Below are 21760 nucleotides of genomic sequence, written 5' to 3' on the forward strand. Positions count from 1 at the left end.
ATTAGCGCCACAGAAATCTGTTGCTTTGGAATATGGACAGTTTATTTTTAACGTAGATAAGATTCGTGTTGCACAGGCAGGAAGGGGGTTTTTTTTTGTTAGTACTTCTGATTATTTTTCAAAAATGTTTGAATGATCTCTGAACTAAAATGAATATACAGCGGTGCCCAAGATACGCACACCTCTGGTTGCATATCCTTCAGGATGTGAACCCGGCAAACCCGGAAGTATTTTTCTGGGTCTCATTGCATGCGCAGAAGTGCTCTACATGCCATGCGCATGTGCAGAAGTGGCACCCCCGGTTGCAAATTCCTCGGGATCCAACCAGAGCTCCAGAACGGATCCCGTGCACAACCAGAGGTACCACTGTATTCTAAATGTAAGAGGTGTTCAGTTTTAGCTTTCACTTCATTTTCACAGCCATCCCTCTATATACAGCTACAGTTTGGCAGTTTCTTATGTCCTCAGTCTGATGTTGGACAGAGGCATTCAAGGCTGGGCTGTCTTTGCTTCAGTTTGTTCAGTCTGTGGCTTCTTCCTTCAGGACACTTCCTTCAGGAGTGTTGCTGAGAAACTTTGTCTTGACCATGTGGTTGGGAGCAATTAAGTAAATAACCTGAAGATGAAGGTGCTGTGCTTGGCCTAAGATGAGATGGTTATATTTCTAGTTACCATGTGCAAGGATTAGCTTTTTGTGTGCCCAGAAAAGTAAGTGCCACTTAGTTTTGACATTCCAAAAGCAGAATTCTGCACATTCAGGCAGGTGTGTACGACTGATTAGCCCATACTGAGGTTAAAGGCAGTGAAAGGCTACCTTGCATTTCAACAGTCATGTAAGTTAGTTTCCAAAAAATACTAGGAAAAGCTTTTAAATATGGCTACGAAACACTCACCCCCCAGTTAGCTGAAATGAAGGGTTGTATGCAATGGTGTCTCTTTGCTGAATGAAAGGCACTTTGATCAAGCAGAAGCTGCCATCAACAAAACAGCAAGGCAGTTTTTGCTAATTTGCCTTTCAGTCTGCTCTGGAGAACCCTTCAGAACAGCATGGGAGGTGGTGCAGGGAAAGGGAGAATCAACAAAATCCACAATTCCCATTCTATTGATGAAAGCCTCTGCTAAATCAAAGAGCCTTCTGCCAGTGAAGACCATTTGATGCAATCCATATTGTGTCATCCACTGAAGGGTTATTAGTGAATACTGCTTTTTCCTACACGAGTGCCCATTGACGGGTCACGGGGATATAGGAATGCAGTGAATGTGCACAGGCTCAGTGTGTTCCCGGGGGCCATTATATAGGTCTCCTTTCTGCAAGCAGCTGAGCTTTTCATAAGGGTAAGCATTTTTTAAAAAAAATTGTGTAACTAAAACAGCAACAACCACCCAAGGAATATTATTTGCAAGATAAACATTGAACCTTGTCAGGAAACATTTCCTTACCTTGTGGTTTGTTCCTTTTCATTTCTATACTGCAACACACCTCTCTGGCAGTGTGAGCAACTGCACAGAGCGAGTAATTGCTTGTGATTAATGGGCTAAGAGGCATATCTCTATATTACAGTCTCCAGTGACATGTGCACCTTGTCATTATGAATGGATTGACATTCTGTGCCTTAGTACTTTTAAGTTTAATTTCCTGATTTTGATTACAGCACAAAAGTGTTCTTGCCCCGTTCTTTGCTAGTTTGAATAGATATACTTTTTTAGATTCTAAATGCAGTGAGCATGATTCTGTAGCAGCCAGAACTGTAGGTCATGTGGAAAATAAAACACTTTTCATTGTAGTCACTTGCATTTATCATGTGGGTCGATGTTTGCCTCTAATTACCATGCCTGGGTATTTTAGGATATTGCAGTACTTGTCTATTGTTAGTATAGAGAACATTGCACCATCTCAGATTCCTCTCTGTGGTATTTGCTTTCAGCAGTCATTACTATATGGACTCCACTGCACAAGCGCCACATCTCAGTTTTGTACTGTAGTCCTGATTTCTCTCAGTACTGAGAACAAGATGAAGGATACTCTTGCTCTTCTTTTCTTTTCTCCCCTCATCACCAAAATATGTTAGGTCTGACTTACTTTTACTTTACTTTTGGAGAATGAGAATCAATTCAGTAATTATTTATTGACTCTTAAATATTAGACACAGTGCTGCTATCATGCCATTGCCTATATTCCCCCACACAGTGTGTGTGTGTGTGTGTGTGTGTGAGAGAGAGAGAGAGAGAGAGAGAGAGAGAGAGAGAGAGAGAGAGAGAAATTACGGTAGCTGTCATAATCTTTTCCCACATCAAATCATCGAAAACAATACAAAACATATAAAACATAAACAATGTAATTGTAATAATAACATCTTTGTTTTAAAAAAAACCAAATATATCACGGCCAGCCATATCAGTATAAGATTATAAAGAAGGCTACTGCCTAAAAAAATACTTAATAATAATAATAATAATAATAATAAAGTTTTAAGAGTCCATCTGAACACTACCAAGGAGTGGTATATCTCAGGGAAGGGAGTTTCATAGCCATGGAGCCGTTGCAGAAAAGGTCCTACCCCCTGTCCCTGTCAGCTTAACCTTCCTTCCTGGTGGGCAAATGAGGCAAGCCCTTGTAGCTGTTCTCAAATCCCTGGCAGGGTCATACGGATTTAGGCAGCCCTTTAAGTAGCTTGATTCCATATACACTATTGCTAAGGGCATTAAAGGTAATTCACAGTACTTTTGAGCCTAATTTCTCTCTGTCTCTGTCTCTCTCTCCCCCGCCAAGCTGAACTGGCAGACATAAACCTAACAGAGAACAGAGAGTAGCAATCCTCTTGCTGTTTAGCCCAAGAGTCAGTTACCAGGTGTCATTCTCTCAAAGTCTTGAGCCTTGGTGTAAGATGAAGGAAATGCTTCTTTAACGTTTGGCATCATGTGTTGACATTCCTGCTTGTACAGCTTCATCGGGTGCATTTAAGCTTTATCTGTTCATGTATGACTCTTCTTATGTTCTTAGTAAGATAGCAGATTGTCTCACAAGTCTACTCTAGAGACAATTTACTGTTCTAGAGTGGTGTACTAAATTTGAATTTTGCAAGAAATGTTTGTTTTCCTTTGGGTATGTTTTACTGTGTTTTGCCGCCTGTTTGCCTAACCTCTACTTTGTACACTTCCCCTCCCACAGATGAGGAAACATTCCCTGAGAGCGACCTCCATGGAAAACTCTTTATTAATCGGGTTTTCCGCATTGGTGCAGATAGGCTGTTTGAAATGCTTTTCACTAATTCCCATTTCATGCAAAGATATTTCAGTACCAGAAACATAACAGGTAAAGCATTATTCCTTTTAAAATTTACATTGAAATAACTTTATACCCTTTCATGGAAAAATCAGTTTGTTTATTTGGGACCAATAGGGTTGCCATGTTGTTGAGGTTTCCAGACGTATGGCAACCCTTGGGACCAACACACTGTGATCTGAAACCACAATTTGATGCTGGTTATTCTTATGATAGTTTTCTCTGTAAATTAAACACCTAGAATTCCTCTCCTTTCTTGAGAACTTTTCCCACTGTAGATGCTCCTTCTTTGCAAGCGGATTCACCTTTTTCAAGAAGCAGTGGTGTATTTTTGCCTGTAACCCCTTCAACTGATTCATGAGTTTCTTGTCCTCTTGGGCTGCTACCAATGATGACAAATTATGTCACTTCTTCTCCCTTTGCAACATGTAGTAAAACCTACTTCTTTCATATTGCTGTGTTTCCCTACCCTCACTCTGCATAAGTGGCCACCACTGGGGAGAACAGAGAAATGTGCAACAAAATGATGTCAAGAAACAGAAAAGTCTTACTTTAAATTACAGAGGGTTGGGTTAGGGAGAGACCTTGACATAGGCCATCACTATTGACAGTAGATCCAAGCTCCTTATAATGTGTAGTTCTATAGTTAGGTAAAGGTAAAGGGACCCCTGACCATTAGGTCCAGTCATGACCGACTCTGGGGTTGCGGCGCTCATCTTGCTTTATTGGCCAAGGGAGCCGGTGTACAGCTTCCAGGTCATGTGGCCAGCGTGACTAAGCCGCTTCTGGCGAACCAGAGCAGCGCACGGAAATGCCGTTTACCTTCCTGCCAGAGCGGTACCTATTTATCTACTTGCACTTTGACGTGTTTTGAACTGCTAGGTTGGCAGGAGCAGGGACCGAGCAATGGGAGCTCACCCCATCACGGGGATTCGAACCGCCAACCTTCTGATCAGCAAGTCCTAGGCTCTGTGGTTTAACCCACAGAGCCACCCGTGTCCCAGTTCTATAGTTAGATGGATACATATTGCAACCAGTGACCAAAAACTCATTATTGTTTATCAGAAATGACTATATCTTGATGGCTGCATATTTTAACTCGTTTTACACACATGGAGATGCAAGGCGTGAGACAAGTTACCTATGATTCCTGGGTACTTTTGTTTCCTCCAGTCACTTTCAACAAGTTAAAGATTATGATGATATGTGTAAATGGCTAGACATGATTGATTACATGTTTTGGGTCTAGATGCTGTAACAACCCCTTGGAACAGAGACATTGGAGGCAATCAATTGAGGACCATGACTTACACTATTGGGCTCAACAATCCACTTGTTGGAAAATTCACAACTGCAACAGAAAAGCAGGTACAAAACTCTGTTGGGGGTTATTAGTTTATGCCAAGTATGGAAGTTGCCTAAAACACCAAGTTTGTAAAGGTGTGGTATCCTATAGCAACGGCCAAACGGGCAAAGTAGGTAAGAACAAGAGGAAAGCTTAATAATGGATCCATTTTATTGACAAGTGAGCATGTTTTATTGAATTTTGTAGATTCCAGTTAGTATTGCCATATCTTTGTTTCAAAATGAAGTAAAGGGTAATAATGAAATACCTCATTAATCAAATTAAGAATACCTGTTTAATAGTTTATTTTGAAATAGATTATCTTTTATGTTTATCTCAGCCTATATATTGACTGGGATTGTACGTAATACTAAGATAGACCATGTGTATGAATGAATGAGTGTGCAGGTACTCACAGCAAAAATCATGGCCACATGAATTCTCTCCATTCCTGCTACTGCTGAGCTTCCCAGGGCTAAACCATGGTTTGGTTTGGCTTAGCATTAGATTTAAACCTGGGCTTATGGTTTGTCTCGCTTCAGACAAACCATGAGCTGTAGACAAGGTATGTTCTTGGCTTACTGCTCATGATTTGTCTGGGAGAGACAAACATTGGTTCTGACATAAGGCTAAGCTACTTATTTGTACTTAGCCATGGTTTGTCTTAGTCAGGCATAGGCAAACTCAGCCCTCCAGATGTTTTGGGACTACAACTCCCATCATCCCTAGCTAACAGGACCAGTGGTCAAGGATGATGGAAGTTGTAGTCCCAAAACATCTGGAGGGCTGAGTTTGTCTATGCCTGGTCTTAGTGTTGCATGCAAAGCAAGCCATTGTGCGATGACATTTTAAGCATGCTTTTGTTTCAGCTGTTTTATGTTTATTGCAATATGGTGAGGGGGAAAATGTTTTTGCATGCATAAAATCATTATTTCAGTTATTTTTGAACTATAATCTTAAAAAACCTTCTTTATTTTTTCTAATAGGTCCTGCATAAACGGAGCCACAAAGATCATTGCTATCGGATAGACACGGAGGTGGTGACACACGATGTACCTTACCACGATTACTTCTACACGGTGTATAGTTATTGTATTATTCGCATGTCCAGCCAGAAGTGCAGACTACGGTGAGGCATTTTGCACTGTTAAATGGGGAAACTGGAGGCAGTCAAAAACGACTGCACTCAGTATGGTAAAACTGGTTCTTCTGCACAAATTTCTTTTGCACAAATTCTCTTCCCTGTTTACTTTGGTAGTTGGAAAACGATCTGTTGACAGAAACAGGCGTTTACTTGTTTCTTTGCTTCTATTTTTGCCAGGGGATTGAACATACCTATAAACATGTGTTGTGAGCTTTCTCCAACTGCCTTTTCAGTAGAGTTCATCATCAAGTTACAGCTGGCAGTGTAATCTATAATAGCCTTTTAAAGCCAGTGTGTGTGTGCACTCGAAAGTACAGTACTGTGTTCAGCATAGACCAAGTCTTCTATGCATTTCCTCCTTTTGGCTACCGGCATGGGTGAAGAAGGTGTTACCTAGTGACCCTGCCTTTGCCTCATGTACACAGCTTGCTGTTTTGAGCTGCAAAGACTGACAAAATTGCTCTCATAGTGGGTGGAAAAGCATGCCTCTGTCCTTAATGTTCCTTGTATTGCAGTCAGTTGCTAACCTTATTATTCTTTTTGCTGCAGGATCTCCTCAGATGTGAAGTACAGAAAGCAACCATGGGGGCTTGTCAAGAATATAATAGAGAAAAACACATGGGGTGGGATAGGAGAAAACTTTAAGCAACTTGGTAAGTGCCGTGTCTCCTCCTTGCTGATGATTCCAAATTGCATTCATAGCTGTGATATTTGATAGCACTGCATAGTTCTACACGGTGGTGCGATTTGCAGGATTTTCACAAGAATTATGCTTTAGAACAGCCTTGGACCTTCCCAGCTTTTAGAAACAGTTTAAAGACTGTTTATTAACTTTATTTATTACCTTTTGGTAGCCTTCCAGCAGATGTGTCTGCTCTTGAACACTGCTTATGCAAGCATGTGGAGTGACCCATCGAGTACCATTGGATGATAAGGTCAAAAATGAAGCATCAGAACTCGGCATTAAGCTGCTCATTTGTCTTTCATAGTATATCTACATCACGTCATTAGAACACTGTTATTTCACTTTTAACCAGCTGTTTGTGATAACCTGGAAGTAGGGCAGTAGCAGAACCTTATTTAGGCTCTGATAAATTATTTCCCATGTACCGCAGTAAAGCATTACTTGTTGCAGGTAGACCAGCCTGCTCATTTTTATGTGTACAGTGGTACCTCTGGATGCAAACGGGATCCGTTCCGGAGCCCTGTTCTTATCCTGAAGTGAATGCAACCTGCGTGTGCGCAGGTCATGATTCACCGCTTCCGCGCATGCGCGTGACACCATTTTGAGCGCATGCGCAAGCGGCAAAACCCAGAAGTATCGCGCTCCGTTACTTCTGGGTCGCTGCAGAGCGTAACCTGAAAACGCTCAACCTGAAGCACATTTAACCCGAGGTACGCGGGTGGCGCTGTGGGTTAAACCACAGCGCCTAGGACTTGCCGATCAGAAGGTCGGCAGTTCGAATCCCTGCGACGGGGTGAGCTCCCGTTGCTTGGTCCCTGCTCCTGCCAACCTAGCAGTTTGAAAGCACGTCAAAGTGCAAGTAGATAAATAGGTACCGCTCCGGCGGGAAGGTAAATGGTGTTTCCATGCGCTGCTTTGATTCGCCAGAAGCGGCTTAGTCATGCTGACCACATGACCAGGAAGCTGTACGTTGGCTTCCTTGGCCAATAAAGCGTGATGAGTGCCGCAACCCCAGAGTTGGCCATGACTGGACCTAATGGTCAGGGGTCCCTTTACCTTTTTATCACTGTACTAATAAACTGCCTTGTGAATGCAGCCTTACTCACTGTTGGTTTCCCCACTCCCTTTTTAAATAAGGCCAGCACCTGATACTGTTTTACTGATTTGTCTCTCCACGTGACTTCTTGAATGTAACATTAGGGTTTCCCAATGCATCATATGTTTCCTCCCTGCCCCACTCCAGTCAAAAGCCACCTTTTACATATCCTGGAAAATGTCAGTATAGAGTGTTGTGAATTTCTGAGTTAAAATAAAATGAAAACTGAGTAAGAAATAGGATGTTGTTCCATTACAGAATCGGAATTGCTAATGGAAGAATATGAAATAAACAAAGCTGTAGAGGATCCAGTGAAACTTGGTGTTTTGAGGAGGAGGAGGTGGACTTTACAAAGGAATGTGGGAGAGATACTTCCTAAACGTTCTTCACAGTACTCTTCGGGGGAGACAGGTGCACCTTCCCGTGGTGATGGAGGTGGGTACTACAAGTAGGAGTATTTGTTTTGACCGTTAACTTAAGCCAAAGGAATCTCAGGGATGTGCTCGCGTGAGAGCCATGCATTATATAGCACCTCTGCATAGCTCATTCAGTTTCATTGCCTCTCCAAATATGGCATCTCTGAGGTACATGCAGGCCGGAACAGTCCACACAAGGGTGGTGGTGTTGCAGCTCACACACAGCTCCTATGCAAAGTTGTGCCTTTTCCCGCAGGTACTGTCTCCAATGCTTCCAGGTTCAGTGCTATAGTGCTGAATTGTCGGTGTAGGAATTGGCTGCACAGAGATGCCTTTGGAATTATTATTATTTTTTGAAATAATTTTTATTTGATTTTACAAATATAAAATTATAACAATACAAAATGCATATCCATATTTGGAAATTCCTCCGAATGTCTGTACTTCCCACCTTCCCTGCCGTGGGTCCTATTGTCTATCTTTTCAACTGCATATTATTCAGTAATCCATATTTTAAGTCGCTCCATTTTGTCCATAATATTTGCTACATCACAAGTGTTATTGCAATCCTGCTAATGTTTTCATCTGCTTACAATGGTCTCCCAGATAGGTTATAAATTTTCCCTATTCTTTATTAAAGTTTTGGTCTTCTTGCTTCCTGAGTTTTCCCGTCAGTTTTGCCATTTTGGCATATTCCAAACAGCTTAATTTGCCATTCTTCCCTGGTAGAGATTTCGTCTTCTTTCCATCTCTGGGCTAATAACATTCATGCAGCTGTCGCTGTATACATAAAAAGTCTTTTCTGGTCCTTTGGGATATTGGTACCTACAATTCCTAATAGAAAAGCTTCTGGTTTTTTTTTTACAAAAGTTATTTTAAACATTATTTTTCAGTTCATTATATATCATTTCCCAGAATGCTTTTATTACCTTACACACCCACCACATATGATAAAAGGTGCCTTCTTTTTTTTTGGAAATTTCTTTAAGACTAGCTACTCATTTTTACAAAGCATCCTATTGGTAAATACAGTGTATTTTATTTTACTTTGCAAAGAATTTGGTTCACATTTCAGAACGTCTCAGATTCATTAGTCTTCAGCTACTTAATGTGTGCTTACAGCTGCCTTGTAGGATCTGTGCAAAATATGCAGATTTCAGGACAGGGGTGATTGAACCAGCTTTTTTCTTTTCTTTGCAGTTTGCACAACAGTGTATTTGAGATTTATCTTCCAAATGTCATTCACAAGACACTACTGGATGACTTTCAGTATTTATGCCTATGTATATGTTAGTGTTTTCCTTCCATCTTCTTACCATCTAAACCTTCTTCTGAAATCAGATTTAGTTTCATTTAATTTCTGGGGTATTGAAACTCATCTTGTTGCACAATTGCCCTTTCAAAATTCCATATGCTAGTCAATTGCATATGATCATGTACTGGCTGATTTAGAAGATAAATGACTATTTTGAGGAACATATGGCACAGTTTAGTGTTCCAAGAAGGGTGAATGAACTAAACGAAGCAACTTTAAATGAGTCTAAACTGCTAATGCATAGCTTCATTCAAGGAAAGATAATACAGAGAAAAACAATACAGAGTGTGCTGCAGAAACCTTAAAACTCTTTGATCCCTTTCATTATTTTAGTAGTTTTAAGCTGCCTCCTAGATTTTTTAATCAGTCCACTCACTAGTGATCTAGCCTTTCAGATGAGAGTGTTTGGGTCAATACATACACTGCAATTATAATGCACACTTGCATGCCAGAACATGAAATCTGAATTTTAAAAAAGGTTTTACTCAGTGTTATACTAAGTGATGTGGGGAGGGGGGGGCGGCAATTCATTTTCAGCGAAAATGTATACACTCTTAACTTTAATCGCATCCCTTACCCTTAGTGGCTATAAAAAATCTTGTACTCAAATATTTGTCAAGATAATGGCTATTTGTTTTAATGGCCATGGGGATGAACGAAAATGAGCTCATGAAGTGTAGTAGAAACTGGTGATCAAGAAAAACCTAAGTTGACAAGTGAAAGAGAGCATGAAGTGCTGATGTCATTCTGTAAGTCTAGCGTGTGCTTCATACCTCACCTTATCTTTAGGGTGGCAATCAGATGATAAGTCCAACTGCTAATGTCATGGGTGTGTTCTGATCTAATGCCTAACCTAGTTTGTTACCCTGGTTTGTATGCAAGCACCAGCCCTAGTTTGCCTGTTTGGACAAAAAGGGCAAATTATGGTTTGCTGCAAATAACAAAAAGGAGGAGGAGATATTGGTGTGCAAGGGAGGAGGAGTATGTTGACCAGCCAGAGGCTTACCAGCGCTAGTTGTAGTACACCAAAGTATAGAAATATCCTATGTGGGTATCACATAATTTCCTGGTTCTGATTTGTGAAAACTAGTTGAGTGTGTTGCCTATGGAATTTATCTTTGGTCATAAATTTCTTTCTGTAGCTGATGCATGTTTTACTTTTCCTGGTCTCCACGTGCATCAGGATATATTGGAATGCTGCTTGGGATGATTAGATGGTTTTTCTAAGTCAGTGTCCTAAAGTAGCTTCCCTTACTGCCACCTCTGTTAGCGAATTGTGCACTTGTGTTGTATCAGAACTGTGTGTAGGTCTCAGCTGTAACTTGTGGCAAAGGTTGCACATGGGCCTCGTTGTGTAACCATGACAGAGAAAAACCAGCTTACCGGGACCTAAGCTGGAATTGTGAGCAAAGGCAGGTAGAAGATTGGGCAGTGGACAGGTATGTGCACAAGGCGGAATCAATCTATATGCAGCAGCCATCATGGTAGAATCCTGAGATTAATGCAAGACTATTCTTACACTATGGGACGTGGGTGGCGCTGTGGGTAAAACCACAGAGCCTAGGACTTGCCAGTTGTATGGTTGGCGGTTCGAATCCCCGCGGCGGGGTGAGCTCCCGTCTTTCGGTCTCAGCTCCTTCCAACCTAGCAGTTCAAAAGCACCCTTAAAGTGCAAGTAGATAAATAGGTACCGCTTTATAGCGGGAAGGTAAACGGTGTTCCGTGTGCTGCTCTGGTGCAGGCTCGCCAGAGCAGCGATGTCACACTGGCCACGTGACCCGGAAGTGTCTGCGGACAGCGCCGGCTCCTGGCCTCTAGAGTGAGATGAGCGCACAACCCTAGAGTCTGTCAAGACTGGCCCGTACGGGCAGGGGTACCTTTACCTTTACCTTATTCTTACACTAAAAGTCTGCCTATTACATTGTAGTGGTGGATGTTTCAGGCCCTTTACAACTCTGGAGGAGCTTCTAATGCAACAAAAATAGCTGCCTACTTCTTGCTGTGCATGTCAAATAAACACACTCTACATTAAATTTGTATTTCGATTGCATACATGAGCAGCATCTTTCAGTTCAGACAAGAACCAGAACTGCTCCACCATTGAGAAGGGGGCGGGAAAGTCTTCAGAAAAGATGCGCGTTCAGGTGAAGTTAATCTAGTTTAAGAAGATGGATACAGTGGACTTAATAGTTGCTTTTCTTGCCTTATAGGACCAAAAAGGAATGCTACAAATAAGACCATCACCATCATAGTGGTAATGAGCATCTTGTAAGTACTTTTCTGGCATTTCATTTGACTTCGTTTTTCTTATGGCGAAACATATTGGGGAAAACATTTTTCCCTAATGGCATTTGAGTGAATTTCATGGAGGCTGATTTTGCAGAAAGGAGCTTTCCTAAGCCGTTGTCAAATTAATCCCAAGTTGCTCACATTTTTAACACGCAGGATTCTGACATATAGGTGCAAGTTATGAATTGGCTTCAGAGGAAACATATCCTGGTCACATACACATAATGTTTGGCGGGTAGAGACAGGGAGTCATCCTGACTCCCAGAATCTTTCTGTAAGAGTATAGGGCAGCCTTCCTCAACATGGTGCCCTCCAAATGTTTGGGGGGAGGACTGCTTTGGAGCTAGTCCAAAACCCATGGAAGACACTAGCTTGAGTAAAGCTGGATCAATGAAAGTCAGGGACCCTCTCTTATCCTCATGTTTCATCCCAGTGTGTGTGCATGCATCTCCAGCCCCCCCTAATGATTTTCACATATATTGTGACTGTATGTGCAGCAGGAATGGGGGAGAATTCAATTCAGTTCGGATTTAGAATGGAATCTCCCTAATCCACACCTTCTGAAACAATCTGATAACTGAAACATAGCCATTCCTTGAAATTCAAACTTCTTCATATCTTACAGTACAGTTGTCCAGCTAAGTAACGGGTGGAAAAATGCAAATACTGGTGGGGGGGGAGTGTGAATTAAAATGCATATATTCGTGAAAATAACATACAAATATGCAGTATGTTAAGGGAAAGTGCTTTGCAAAAATGTGAATATTAGCAAAAATGGTAAAAGGTAAAGGGACCCTTGACCATTAGGCCCAGTCATGGCCAACTCGGGGGTTGTGGCGCTCATCTCGCTTTATTGGCCGAGGGAGCCGGCGTATAGCTTCCGGGTTATGTGGCCAGCATGACTAAGCCGCTTCTGGCGAACCAGAGCAGCGCACGGAAACGCTGTTTACCTTCCCACCGGTAGAGGTTAAGATGAGAGCTTGTGGACTAGCCTTGATCTCTCTGGTCTAATGTAGCTTGAACAATGCCAACACTCAGTCATGCTAGCTCTCTTCTCAATACACATTTTAAAATGAGAATATTATAATTTATTTTGCCCAGTGAAAAGTCTTAACCATCTTGCCAAGGTTGTCAAGAAGATGATCTTTCCTCTCTAATCTTATATGCTTTTCCCTACTGGGGTGGTCTCTGTAGCAGGGGTGGGGAATTTGTGGTGTTGTACTACAGCTTCCATTGGCCCTGACCATTGGGCATAGTGGCTAGGGCTGAAGGGATCTGGAGTCCAGCAGCCATCTGGAGGGCCACAGTTTCCCCATCCTTGCTGTTTAGCCTCTTAACTACTGTGATGCTATAAACATGAAACAGGAAAAGGGATAAAAACAGTCTGGTTTCTTTCTTTCTTTGCAGCTTGCTCCTACTGGTTTTGCTAAATGTGACGTTGTTCCTCAAACTGTCCAAGATTGAACATGCAGCTCAGTCGTTTTACCGTGTTCAGCTTCAGGAAGAAGGATCTGTAAAGTGAGTGGATTTCTCCCCACCCCACCGTCATGCTCAACTATGCCTCATTAGTCAAATATAAGATACCAAAATAAAACAAAGTATTGCTGACTTCACAATACAGAGCTGGTGTAGTTTAGAGCAGGGGTCGGCAAACTTTTTCAGCAGGGGGCCGGTCCACTGTCCCTCAGACCTTGTGCAGGGCCGGACTATATTTTTTTTGGGGGGGGAATGAACTAATTCCCACAAATAACCTAGAGATGCATTTTAAATAAAAAAAGGACACATTCTACTCAGGTAAGCCACCCCCCCCAACCGACTCTCCCCTCCCTTCTCCACAGCACCGGACAAGCGCCAGTGGCTGCTTACCTGTATCTTGCAAGTGGCAGGGACTAGCAGCAGCGGGATGGTGCGAAGGGGCTCCAGAGAGGGGCTGGCAGCAACAAAGCCTGAACTGAGCCTGCTTACAATGGCGGCCACTTGAGTGCTAACGCTGCTGCTGCTGCTGCTGGCACCAACAAAGCCCAGCCTCCTTCCCCTCTGCTCTAGGCAGGGCAGGGAGAAGCCAGGAGGAAGGAGGGAGGAGGCGCCGCCAAACACATGCGCTGGCGCAGCCCGCACGATCAGATCCACACAGCGATTCATGGACCGTCTGCGGGTCAGATCCAGAAGGCAACTGGGCCAGATCTGGCTCCCGGGCCTTAGTTTGCCTACGCAGAGGCTAAGAGGGCCAAGAAGCACCAACTTCAAATCTCACTTTAGATTTGAAGCATTAGGTGGCTTTTGGGGAAGCGGCTCAGCCTTTGTCTTATGACAGGAATGGGGAATATTTTTCAGTCTAAAGGCTGCATTCTCTTATGGGGAATAGAGGCAAAAGTGGGTGGAGCAACAAATACAGTTCATACATTTGTATTTTTTTTTATAAATTTTTATTAAAGTTTCCATATTTTTTATAACAACAAAAACAAAACAAAACAATACAATAAACACAAACCAACAAAGAACAAGTACAATTTCAAAATCTTATTTTCATATAATTTACTTCCCCGACTCCCTCATACCTCCCCTTTCTGTATTCCAATTTTTAATCGTTTATTCAGCAAATTCTTCACTTATTTTAACTTTAAATTTAATCTTGCTCATTATCTTATCCATTACCGCTGGTAACTGCTTATTTTCTAATCCAACATCATTTTAACACTCATTAATTTTACAGTGCTTCTTTAAATAGTCCTTAAATTTTTTCCAATCTTCTTCCGCTGTTTCTCTTCCCTGGTTTCGGATTCTGCTCGTCATTTCTGCCAAACCCATGTAGTCAATCACCTTCATCTGCCATTCAGTTCATACATTTGTACAGTAGGTAAATTCAGAGGTGTCTATAAACACCGTCCAGGCAATTAAGACATTATTACAATTCAATTCAAGGACACAGTGCAGCCTTGCAAGAGCACCTGAGGAGGGCAGGGGCGTAGCGTGGGAGTGGGGGCTGTCAGGGTGATTACCCTGGGTGCATTGGGGGGGGGAGTGCTGCTCACACTGCCCTCCCTGAGCCAGCCCTGCAGTGTTTTGCAAGGCTGGGATCTGCTCGGAAAACATGTGCCTAGGTCATGGTAGTAAAGTGTTAATTAGGCGAAAGCAAAGTAAAGAATGGGACTACATTCTTTAAGGACTGTAAGGCAGCTACTTATCCCTGCATTTTCTCTTCTCAGTTTAGCCTTTAATGTGGCATCAAGAGAAAAAACTCACCAGCAGGACAAAGATCAAGTCCAGCATGTGAAAGGAGTGCTAAGGGACTCCATAGCATTGCTTGAACAGGTGGGTGTTGCTGTTTCTATTATTTGGTCCACGTACATGTGAAAACGAAACGTGGGATGTGTGAAAAGATTAGTGCTTTGCTAATAAAAGAATTAATAAATCACTTCCGTATTTGGATGCTGTGGCCTCAGGCTTTCAGGTATTAACTAGTGAGAATGGGATACAAAAAACTGATTGAGATTGCTTGAGAAAGAGAATATTAATATTCAAGAGCTTGAGATACTTCCAGGGCTGCTATGAATATTTAAGAACTAAGGAAGCTTTCAAGTTTAAGATTTGCCACAATGTATGTATATGGCATGTGTGCTAATGAAATGGAACAATAGTAAAGGTGACCAAGAGACAGTACTTCTTATTAAAACTTCCCAGTAAAACTTACAAAGGAAACATGTCTTTAAAAACTATATTATTTAAAGAATTGCAAGTTCTACTAAATGAAGCTCAACAACCTCACACACACATTTGGTAAAATGTAGATTAGAGAATGGGCTTAATTCTTTTATGTATGAAAGCAGAGATGAGAAAACCTATGCTCTCTGTTGCCTGTAGGTACTTCAGAGCAGATTCTGCTGCTGCAATCATAGAATCTTAAAGTTAGAAAAGACCAACTCTAGTCCAACCCCCTGCAATGCAGGAATCTCAGCTAAAGCATCCATAACAGATGGCCAATCAATAGTGAAATATACTCTGAGTCGAGTGTGGATTTCATGCTCTTTATTCAGCTCATAGTAGTGAGGAATGAAAGTTTCCCCAAAATATCTGCTTTATAAAGATTATTTACACAATGGGCCGCATGTGATTTGCTAATTCCAGGATTCTCCCGTGGGCCAATCAGGTTGCGGATTCACTTCCACCTAGAGCTGGATTGGGTGGCTCCTGCGGACCAATCATACTGCTGCATTGTTCTAGGACCAATCAGACTGCTGCATTCTGAATCCTATTGTTCTAGGACCAATCAGACTGCTGCATTTTGGATCCTATTGCTCCAGGATCAATCAGACTGCTGCCTTTTGGATCCTATTCAACTCAGTACATAACAAATAGACAATTTTACAGATAATTATGTTTGTTGATACATGTTACATACAGCTGAGGGTTCTCAGGTTGCCACTAGGACATCTCTAGGTGTCTTCTAGTTCATTTCTGGCATTCAATTTAAGTAGATCTCTTATGACTTGTGCCTAGTTGTTTGGGTTCCCATCTCTTAAAATACAGTTGCAGTTCATCTGTAGTAAGCACTCTGTTAGTACATAACTATTAGTGTGGGGCAGGGTCAGCAACACAAAGGAGCATTTTTGGGCAGCCTCCCAAGTACTAAGTACAGCTGATGCTATTTACACTGCTGCCCTGACGCCCATTTTCCAGAGCCCAGTGAACACTGGGTCACTGCCATTTTAGTTGCCCACAATCATCCAAAGTTGACATTACCACTCAGTCACATTGTAAGCAATTACAATGGCAGCCGTCTGGCACTCATTTTCGGTACCGAAATACCTACCTGTCTGGTGGAAATAAATATGAAGAGAATAGACCACGTAATCCCCATGGGGACCCAAACAAGGGAAGGCAGCCCATAGTGAGGGTCCCCCTCAAACCTGGAGTTGGTTCTGCTGAAAAGTAATTAGATCTCTTTTTAGAAACAATTCACTGCCTAATTCTTGTTGGATTTTATTTCTGTAGCTGAAGAATTCCCTTTCTATGCTTCAAAGCAGCTTTGATCACCTAAACAAGACCGACAGCAGGAAGCCTGAAAGCTGATGTCACCAAAGGAGAATGAAGATATTTTGTACTGAATGTGAAGCTGCTTATTTTTCTCACATTTCTGCTCACAACCACTTGCACACCTTAGAAACATATCTATAAAATGTGTTCGTTTTTAAAGCCATTAGCCTGTGAATTCTCCTGATCCACTTGACATCTTCTTGTGAGCAGTTTCCTGAACTGTGAATACCTGGTGTGAATGAGTAAGAACATTGTGTGGTCTGGTAATTATGTGATATGCAAATTGTAGGGGGAGAATTCAGCAAGCAATGTGATCTGTAAAAAAAAGTATAAGTAAATTGGACTCACATCTGATGAGAAAATCATTAACATTATGAAGGATGCAGCATAGATTATCTTGTGGAGGTTGTAACACCCAGAAGTTCTCCATATGGTATTTTTCCATATTCATGCAACAATTATTCAAAAGTAAGCAATTTTAAAGGTCTGTACATATGTTCTAGAAAACTATTTATAAATATGAATTTTGAACATACTGATTGTTTTGGTTGTGTGGGTCTTCTGCTGTACGAGTCAAAGCAATTCTACCTCTTTCAACCACTGTCATTTCAGCTCTCAAGATTTCTCAGGAATTGTCCTTATATGTCTTATTATATTCAAAAAATGGCCAGTCCCTGAATATTTTTATGGCAAACCAATGCATTAATCTGACTGGCATGTTGAGTCCATTGAGACTTTTTCTGATTTAAACATTTTACAGTCTTCAGGCCTGGGAATCCACTTAGTCTTTTGGTTGTGTTATATCTATTTTGTAGCACAGACTAAGACCTTAACTGTGTGACACGAGACGGGAATCACTTTTATCTGCGAGAGTTAAGAACAAGCTTGTAAGCCATTGAAGAACAATAGGCTTTCTAAACTTCTGGAAGAGTAGAATGAAGTAGAATGGTAGTGGCACAAGTAAAATTGTGCCTCATTCTGGCTGTGCTGGATATGTCTGTCTATTAAATGAAACTGGCCATGTTTGTGACTTCTATTTTGGATTTTTTAATTTCCACTTGACGTTCATCAAAAGTGCCTTTATACCTGTTTGTATAGGAAACCAGCTTTAGCAGATGGACCTACCCAGGCTTAAAAAAAAAACCAAGAAGGAAGTACTGTTTATGTACAGTGCAGACAGAAATGTGTTGGAGCAATTTGTGTCAAACTACTACATGTTTTTGTAGTATGTGTATCTTTTTAAAAGCATAGGCATTGAAGTTATAACTTACTAGTCAGATTAGAGATAAATGAAGGCCGTTTCTGTGATGTCTCTTTACATCTGATGTCTTGTGTGCTTTTTGTACTTGAAAGGAACACCACACTGATAATTTTATATGGTAGGAAAATGAAGTTGAAGATTCTGTATATAATACCCGGGGAATTATGTTAACCTTTCTGTGAATAAATATGAGAGGATTCATTAAAGTTGCCAGAAGGTTTGCTGTACATAAGAAGAGGCTGCAGAATGAGGCCAGTGGCTCATCTCTTCCAGCATCCTGTTCTCACAGTGGCCAAACAGATGCCCAGGGAGGGGAAGCTGAAAAGTAGGACCTGAGTGCGACAGCACACTGACCACTTGTGATTTCCAGCAACTAGTATTCAGAGACATACTGCCTCTCACAGTAGAAGCAGAGTATAGCCATTGTGGCTAGTAGGTCTTGATAACCTTACCCTCCAGGAATCTGCCTATTTTTCAAGCCATCCAAGTTGGTGGCCCTTGCTGCCTCTTGTTGGGAGCAAATTCCATAGTTTAACTATGCACTGTGTAAAGAACTACTTTTTTAAACTGTCCTGAACAGGGCTGGCTCACCTATGAAGCAGGGTGAAGCAGCTGCCTCAGGTGGTAGAAGCCCCTGAAGCAATGCCCCCATGGGTGTCTCACCTACTCTGCACAGAAGTAGTGCTGATTGCCAGTGAGATTTCGCTGAAATTTCATGAGCTCTCATGGAGCACAAGAGATCTTGCCATAGATATTCTGCTGGAAGCCACCCAGAGTGGCTGGGGAAGCCCAGCCAGATGGGCGGGGTATAAATAAATAAATAAATAAATAAACAAATAATAATAATAATAATTGGCACTAATTCCAGCATGGCTTCTCTGTTAGTGGTGGGTGGTGCAGTGGTGATGCCGGCATGGTGGGAAGCATGGAAGAGTCGGCCGGCACTTCCTGTTTTACCTCGGGCGGCAAAACAGGATACTGATACATTTAAGGATTTTGTTGTTGGGGTTTTTTAATGTTTTTAGCAATGTGCTCAAATTCTTCTTGGTTGGTAGAATTTCTTTCACCAAAGTTTGTGGTTTTTTCCCTTCTCCTCATTTGGAAAACTTCCATTTTCTAAATGAAGCCTTCTTGCCTGTAATAGCTTCTTGGTTTTATGTAACTTCCTGAAGATGGGAGCTTGGAGATGCGATGCACAACAGCCGCCTGTCATTGGAGTAGCATAGCTATTACGGCTATGATTCTAAACATGGTTACTAGCAAGCACTGAATTTAGTGGGACTTAACCTCTGAGTAAACACAGGATTTCACTGCATATCTAAAAAGCAAACAAAAACTCACTGAATAAAATACAAAAAAAGCTATTAAATGACTCTCAGGCCCACCATTATTTTATGTTTTGGGGTAGAGACCAAGCTAAATCGAAAACCAGGGCAGCTGACAAACTTCAATGAAATCAAATGATCTGTTAAAGGCAAGCAAAAATAATTGGGGTAGGGGGTGGGGAATTGAAAGTACGAAGTAAAAGAAAAGCAAGTGCTTCTGATGGAATACCAGTATAACTGTACAGAGAATATATTGGGATGTTTTAGGAAACCTGGTTCTTACTTGAAACAGTCATATAAATGAAGCTTCCATCTGTCCTAGAGAACATTATTGAGAGCACCAATCCTGAATTTCTAAAATCAAGCCCTACTGTGTAGAGCCAGGTAACAAGGTTCTATATTTCATCCAAACTGAAGGGCTGTCTTGTATTACAAACAGGTGAAGGGAGGAAGCATGAGTCACTTGCATTTCCCCTTTTGCTTCTGCTTTGCAATATGAGAAGTTGGTCAGTGCTAATCTATTCCAGTTATTTACCATAGGTTATTACTGGCTTGGAAGTATCCGTGATGCATACCGATCAGCACTGGCAACACTTGTGTTCATACGGTCCAGTACTGGTACTGTACTGGCACATACACCATCAGCACAAATGGCAGCTCAACTACCTGCTTAGGGGAAATGGTTTGCAATTAGTATTTTTTTATTTTGCAAATCCAGAGCTGCTAGCCCTCCGACAAAAGGAAAATGCAAAAGGAGCAAGTCATAACTACAAATGCACAATTCTTGCCAGACCCTTTTTTTAAATAAAAAAGAGGGAGGGGGAGACATTTCCTAACATGGAAATTTAAAAATAGCTAGTTTACAACATCTATCCTACAGTGTGAGAGCCAGTGCGATGTAGTGGATAGTGTTGGAGTAGGGTCTGGGAGACCAGGGTTCAAATTGCTGTTAAGCCATGAAACTTGCTGGGTGACCTTGGACCAGTCACCGCATAGCCTACCTCACAGGGTTGTTCTGAGGATAAAATGTGGAGGAGGAGAATGTATGCCACTTCCAGCTCTTTGGAGGAAAGGCAGAATATAAATGTGGCAAATGCACTGCTTGCCACAGCATTTATTTCCAAGGCTTCAGACAAAGGACTTTCTCAGACTAACCTGGAGATGCCAGGGATTGAACGTGGGACCTTCTGAATGGGAAAGCAGATGCTCTATCACTAAGCTATGGCTCTGATGCTTGAAATTAAATGGCACATTACAAAGGTGGCTGTTAAAATTGTGCAAATTCTGCTGTCAGCACCAGAAAAAAAGGGGTAAAATGGAAGGAGTAAAGCTTATTTTTGTGTGGGTGAGTTTTGCCTCACATATCCCTGAAAGAGAACTAATGATGTATTTCATATTAACACTCGGATCCTAAACACAGTTTCTCTGAAATAAGTCCTAGTATGATTTTGACGGAAGTTCTTTTCCCCAACCCATGTATGCCAACCAACAGATATGAAGTGAGACCAATGGAACTGCTGATACAAATAATAAATGAGATGCGTTCTGAGTCTGTGAAAAGTGTTTTTTCTTTTAAGTGACTATAGGGGTTCAGCAAGGATGGGGGACGTGCTACATGGTGGGGGAGGGGGCTAGCCACTTTTGAGAGGCCATTTTGACCCCTCCTTTTTTTGTAAATTAATTTTTCAAATATTTAAACGTCCAAACACGTAATAGGATCATTTGAGCACAGCATCTAATACTTCTAAAGCTAGCATTGAAACCTCATTTGCTATATCATATACCTATTCATATTAATCCAGTAGTTCTCAAAGGGACGGGTGCATTGGCGTGGCAGGAGAGGGTGGCAAGTGTTTCAGGAAGATTCAAGGACAATAACATTTAAACAACGCAGTATAGTATAATATCAAAATAACTGTTCCACACTTTCTGGATGCCCCATGCTCATATTATAAAGTAGTTGCGTTCCACTTAGATCATTGCCCACTGTACCCCTGACAACCTCCCCTTCTGTGGCTGGCAGCATTGCCTGTTTTGTTAAGGACTTGCATCGATAGGTTAAATGACTGGCCAATTCAGCCTTTGTGAAGAGGCACAGCTTGTTATCCTAAACGTAACCCAGCTGTGTTTGGCACAGTCTTGTCAAAACTTCATTAATTCTAACTTATACAAGTTTCAGGAATTATGGGCAACTTGCACCACAGACTCTGGTACCCAAAACCTGCAGCATGCCCAAGCCAAGCATTAGATTCAATGATTCAATTTGCTTCTGGAGGTATAGGTGCCTAATTTAGGGTGTCCCAAAGCTGATTGTCGGGTGCCTGGTTCCTTTATTTCTATGACTCTTGTCACAAGGGTGGGATGCTTCAGGATCTTGCACTGCCAAAGGATCACTTCATATTGGGGTGGAGCACGTGTCATTAAATTCTACTCAATAGTGCTTCAGGGTAGATTCCAGTGTATAGTTAGCAGACTAAAATCTTAAATATTTTGCAGGATTACCCAAAAATAGACCAGAGGCAATTGTATTTCATCCAGCAGAGCTTTACCATGCTGTCAGTTTGCCT

The 21760-nt window shown here is 41.7% G+C and overlaps 1 protein-coding gene across 4 annotated transcripts in view; it reads left to right on the forward strand.

Moving 5' to 3' along the window:
• The window catches only part of GRAMD1C (GRAM domain containing 1C), a 68563-nt gene extending 50497 nt beyond the window's left edge, over positions 1 to 18066 (forward strand). For all 4 annotated transcript variants that reach the window (XM_083500418.1, XM_083500417.1, XM_083500420.1 and 1 more), the window contains exons 10-18: positions 3170 to 3313; positions 4533 to 4651; positions 5615 to 5757; positions 6322 to 6425; positions 7812 to 7988; positions 11495 to 11552; positions 12981 to 13091; positions 14780 to 14885; positions 16566 to 18066. In XM_083500418.1, the coding sequence (XP_083356544.1) occupies positions 3170 to 3313; positions 4533 to 4651; positions 5615 to 5757; positions 6322 to 6425; positions 7812 to 7988; positions 11495 to 11552; positions 12981 to 13091; positions 14780 to 14885; positions 16566 to 16643 (1040 nt within the window). In that variant the 3' untranslated portion in view covers positions 16644 to 18066. The remainder of the gene's footprint in view (positions 1 to 3169; positions 3314 to 4532; positions 4652 to 5614; positions 5758 to 6321; positions 6426 to 7811; positions 7989 to 11494; positions 11553 to 12980; positions 13092 to 14779; positions 14886 to 16565) is intronic.
• The last annotated feature ends 3694 nt before the right edge of the window (positions 18067 to 21760 follow it).

Source organism: Podarcis liolepis (genome assembly GCF_965112155.1).
Source record: "Podarcis liolepis genome assembly, chromosome: 4".
Taxonomy (NCBI): domain Eukaryota; kingdom Metazoa; phylum Chordata; class Lepidosauria; order Squamata; family Lacertidae; genus Podarcis; species Podarcis liolepis.